The 5,015-nt window shown below is 31.3% G+C and overlaps 2 protein-coding genes across 3 annotated transcripts in view; one reads left to right on the forward strand and one right to left on the reverse strand.

Annotated features, from left to right (window-relative positions):
* LOC104813724 overlaps window positions 1-500 on the reverse strand; it is a 1,317-nt gene extending 817 nt beyond the window's left edge. Inside the window, exon 1 of the mRNA XM_010541447.2 lies at window positions 6-500. Coding sequence (XP_010539749.1) covers window positions 6-224 — 219 coding nt within the window. The 5' untranslated portion in view covers window positions 225-500. The remainder of the gene's footprint in view (window positions 1-5) is intronic.
* Window positions 501-1,683: 1,183 nt separating this feature from the next.
* LOC104813725 lies at window positions 1,684-4,994 on the forward strand. 2 transcript variants are annotated; one of them, XM_010541449.1, is made up of 11 exons: window positions 1,684-2,155; window positions 2,270-2,543; window positions 2,649-2,739; window positions 2,851-2,975; window positions 3,662-3,743; window positions 3,829-3,946; window positions 4,075-4,232; window positions 4,328-4,442; window positions 4,567-4,630; window positions 4,736-4,767; window positions 4,840-4,994. In XM_010541449.1, exons 1-11 carry the CDS (start codon window positions 1,985-1,987, stop codon window positions 4,918-4,920), a joined length of 1,311 nt encoding a protein of 436 aa, XP_010539751.1. In that variant the 5' UTR covers window positions 1,684-1,984; the 3' UTR covers window positions 4,921-4,994. The 2 variants fall into 2 exon arrangements, with proteins under 2 accessions (XP_010539751.1, XP_010539750.1); XM_010541448.1 differs by having other exon boundaries at window positions 4,567-4,767.
* Window positions 4,995-5,015: the final 21 nt, after the last annotated feature.

Below are 5,015 nucleotides of genomic sequence, written 5' to 3' on the forward strand. Positions count from 1 at the left end.
GCAGGAATGAAATCGTCGTAGTAGAGAGAATCGGAATTACAGATGAAATATGAAGTAGATCTAGAGGAAGATGAAGGTGAAGAAGCAGCCATAGATTCGGCTTCCAGGACCTGCGACGCCAACACCGGGACATTGTATTCCCGGAGGTCGCCGTTCACCGTCACGATCTTCGCCGTCGGAGACGAGTCAAACTCGATTCGACCAACTGATGCACATCCCCCCATTTCGCTGTCGTCGATTTCTTCAGGTTTCAGGTAAGTAATCACAGATGAAATTTGAATTCTAGAGAGAGAGAGAGAAAGAAGAGAGAGAAACGTGATGGACAAGAATAGAACGCGTATCCCGGAGTCGATCAGGACGTGGTATATATACAGGTGAGTGACGTCAGCAAATACTGAACCGGAAAATAAAAAACCGAAAACCCGCAGTTGGTTTGTATTTTCCAATCACGCGTTTTGCCCTTCGTTGCCCTTTAGATTATTTATGGACATTTTTTCAAAATCTTTTTAAACAACCATTTTTAGGAAATTTAATCACCCATATATATATATATGTATGTATGTCATGTTTTTTTATAATGTATATATGTCATGTTTATAATGTATATATGTAATGTTTTTGTTGTCAAAATTTATGTATTTTTTTTTTAATTATTTGCAATAATTTTGAATATCTCAATATTGACAAGGGTGCCATTAGATTTTTTTTTTTCTTCCAAGAAAGACAAATATAATGTGATGTGTTGTGCATTGATCTTATCCATATATTGTAGAATTTGAGGTCAGCAGATTCTGAGTTTTGGACATCAAGTTGTCAACCTCGCTAAGCTGGAGACACAAATCTATATATATTAATAATTGTGTTTAAAGGATTGTGGTGAAGCCACCTAAGCATCCTAGGTGGAAGTTTTTGAGATCTTGATTGGTTATCAATAATTTCCATTATATAAACATTTAATTACATCATTCACCTCATATATAGCATGTGTATGAGTTTGGTGTGTATACATGTACACTTAAATTTATATAGCATGTATATGAAAGATAGAAAATCCATACGTGTGTATATATATATATATATTGCATGTGTATGTCGCTTAAATTTTTGAATACACAAAAAATTATGTCTGTTTGTAAAGTATATGTCAATGTGTATGAATATATATATGTAATATATATGCACATATATATATATATGTACATGTGAACTATTGTATATATGTGTGTATATATATATACAATAAGATACCAAAAATTGAGTCGTCACATTATCATATGTTTTGCATATACAAATTAATTATGTATATATCCATACGTGTGTATGTATACATAGTATGTATACATGTATGATATTTGATATATATTATGTAGATATGTTTTGCGTTTAGATTATAACAGTTAAATTTGTAACTTCCTAATAAATTTCACCCACATAATATATAGTTTAAAAAATAAACGGTACAACTTTATAAGTATATATGTATATATGTATGCTTATATATATACATAACCGTGTATGTGATTGTGTACACATAATTGTATATATTTTATGTGTATAAATATGCACGCATGTTTGTTTTTAAATGGGACTAAAAAGAGAATTTGTAAAGGTATAAAAGTTAGTATAACTACCACTAATATGTGTATAACTCCTGCAATAATAACACCGCAATAATAACACCACTAAAATGTGTATTAAAACCAGGAATACGTGAAGGTTACCATACAACTAAAGGTAATAACGCTTAACACCAATTATTCATACATCCACAAAGTGGGGAAGTGCTTAACACCAATTAGAGACCATTCGTGTCCCCTTATTCAATTATTTGGAGGGGAAGTTACAAAATATTTGTCTTATTTTAATGTTTCCCGTAGCAATTTGAAATATGCTCCATTATAAACTCCTTCATGTTTACTAGGAAATACTCCCATTTGCACGAACGTTGAAACACAGCACCTCTATATTTGCTTTTATACTGCTAATGGCTTCATTTGGATTTGACACTCTTCCCCCATGTATCACGTTCGGTGATTTACGGATCGGTCGACCAATGCAGCGAATAATTGGCCGTTTATTACGATTTTGGGAAGCTCGAAATGTCAAAAAAGGTGATGAACTCATGAGTGTAGATTTTCTACTCATTGACGAAAAGGTATACCGAACCTCATTGCATTGTTTTCAAAATTTATAAGTTTCTTATGATCACAAATGTCTATGCTTATTCCAAAAAAAAAATTACTTATCACTTTCTTTTTTTCCCTTATAGTCTACTGTTGCACAAGGATCTATTGGTCGCCATCTTTTGAGTCGCTACAAAGACGTGTTACGTGAAGGAGCTATTTATCTTCTAACCGATTTTGCCGTTGTTAGGGCTAACGATCTATTCAAGCTTACTGATTTCAAACTATCTATTCGTTTCACGGAACGAACTAATATATCAGAAGTTGGAGTAACCACTATCGAGATACCAAAAGAGTTTTTTAGGTTTCGTGCTTACGATGAACTAATTGCGTTGGCTAACAAAAATGAAGAATTACCAGGTGAATAGACATATTAACTTTGTTGATTATTTTTATTTTTCATTTTTCCAAAAAGTATGTCTTCTAAGATACTAATTTTTTTTTAATTTTATTTTGTTACCAAAGATGTTATTGGTCGAGTCCAACGTATAAGAGATACTAACAACGATCATTTGTTATCCAAGCAAAGAGTTGTTGTTGACCTACAAATGGCAAGGTATATATATTTATATTTTCCTTACTTCCAATGTTAAAATATTATTCTAACAAATGTTATATTTCTTTTCGCCATTTTTTATTTTCAAAAGTGTTTGTTTAATTGTTATAGTTACCAAGACATTCGTATGACTGCATGGGAGACGAAAGCCGATGAATTCCGTCTCAAACTGGAGAACACAGCTAAACAACCAAGAGTGATTTTGGTGACTAATATAAATCCTAAGTTTGTCGGAGGTAATATTTTATAAAGACCTTTTTTAAGATTATGCCAAAAACATTGTTTCTCTCGGGGATGAAAATTACAATTACCATACAATATATTACGGTACTCAAATTTGCGAGATAAACTATTGCGTATATTTGCACATATCTACTCTATATTCCACATCCAAATTTTATATTATTATAGACCTAAATTAATCATAAAAGTTTTGACAGTTGAGTGTGTTGGTTTGTCACATATACATGTATGATAGGGGTGTGCATTCCATTATTATTGGTAAAATTATTGTTAGTATTATTTAAATCATTATGATTATTATTACTATGTTCCGGGATTTTAATGTTCGTTAATATTATGGTTTCACAGCTTTAGAAATAAAAAACCTACTGCCCATAATAATATGCCACATCATTTTGATGAACCTAAGTAAAGCTTGTATTATTTTACGCCTATCTCTCTCTTTACATGCATTCTTTTGTTTGATTTATATTTACAATAGCAATCCTATTTATTTATCATTTGTGCTTTGTTCCTCAAATGTTATATAGTGGTAACTTTAAGTTTTAAGCTATTAGTTGAAAACATGTGGCGTCGGTCTTAATTGTGTTTTCATACTTTCCCTTTTTACTAAAATAATAAAATATTAAATCCTGGAAAAGATAATTATAAATTTGAATAATTGTTTCTCTTCATGCAGGAATTTTATACCTCAATACAACATCAGCTTCCAAGTTTTACTTTGATGATGAGGCTGATGCAAGCAAAACATTCATTAGCATGTATGTCTTAAATTCTATATTTTTTAATCACTATGAATGTATTTTAATTAGTTTTTATAAATTATGTCGTAATATTTTAAAATAGGTTTAAAGATAATATAGATGAAGCACTACAGATTGAGCAGCCCGTTCATACGGTAATGAAGATGGAGACGGTTTCTATATCTGAATTGTGCGATTTCATAACATTGTCCAAAAGTCAGGTATGATAAAACTCAATTCAAATAAAAAATCATAATAAACATTTGAACTTATTACACTCTTATTTTAATAATCTAAATATATACATGTAATTATGAAAAAACATAATCTCTTTTTGACCCTAATATAGGAAGCGGAGTTTTTATGCAAAGCCACAATTATTGAAGTTTCCCTTAAAAATGGATGGACCTATGTCGCTTGTGGTAAGTGTTCTAGAAAATTAGCGAAAGTATCGACATCAATGGTTTGCAACTATTGCCACGATACCAACGCAGTCGGAGTGTTGAGGTATCCCTAAACTTTTTCCCCTATCTCATTGCAACGTTATTCTTTTATATCAATGATTAACACAATTGGATTTCCAACAAATTTTATCTTTTAAGGTTCCGGGTTGAATTAGTTGTGCAAGATGGAAAAGATGTAGCGTTTTTCACTGTGTTCGATAGAGAAATGACTAAACTACTTAACATTCGTGCTTCAGAATCAATTGAACCAAATGTAAGTTATTCTTCATTTTCCAAATTTCTCCGTCATTTATGGGTTTATTGGTTATCCCCATAACTATTTTTAACAATGAATATTATTTTATTTTTTGTCTATGAATTTTTTTTTTAAAAAATAGGTGCTTAATGTCGATGTGGAAGGAAAAATTGGCGATATACCAAAGTGTTTTACACCTATTATCGGTAAACAAATGACTTTCCAAATCAAAGTGACACCGTATAATTTCACGACTAAGCATCATTCGTTCACTGTGTCCCGTATATTTGACGATGCATCGGGATCCAAAGATAACATACCCAAAGATACAGATGTCACAAAGGTACTTAACATAAATCTTTGTTTACAAAATGTATTGATAACCATATGTAAAATATAATGTCTATTATTGCAGGACAATACAAATGAGGTCTCACATGAGTTAGCGCAAGCTCAGAATGTAAAGAGGCTGGGGAAAAAACCGCGTCACAAATAAAAATATCATTTCCAAAACCCTTTTTAATATTCGAACTCCATTTCAAAGTTATAATTTCTGTCTTTTCTATTTTCCCTTTTTGGATTCCTATATTC

The sequence above is a fragment of the Tarenaya hassleriana genome, unplaced genomic scaffold, assembly GCF_000463585.1.
Source record: "Tarenaya hassleriana unplaced genomic scaffold, ASM46358v1 Cleome20, whole genome shotgun sequence".
NCBI classification, from domain to species: Eukaryota; Viridiplantae; Streptophyta; class Magnoliopsida; order Brassicales; family Cleomaceae; genus Tarenaya; species Tarenaya hassleriana.

Coding starts and splice junctions, on each gene's coding strand:
- LOC104813725 (XM_010541448.1), top strand. CDS start 1,985: ATGGCTTCATTTGGATTTGACACTCTTCCCCCATGTATCACGTTCGGT. Junction 2,976..3,661: donor AAATCCTAAGTTTGTCGGAG/GTAATATTTTAT, acceptor CTCTTCATGCAG/GAATTTTATACCTCAATACA. Junction 4,768..4,839: donor AAGATACAGATGTCACAAAG/GTACTTAACATA, acceptor CTATTATTGCAG/GACAATACAAATGAGGTCTC.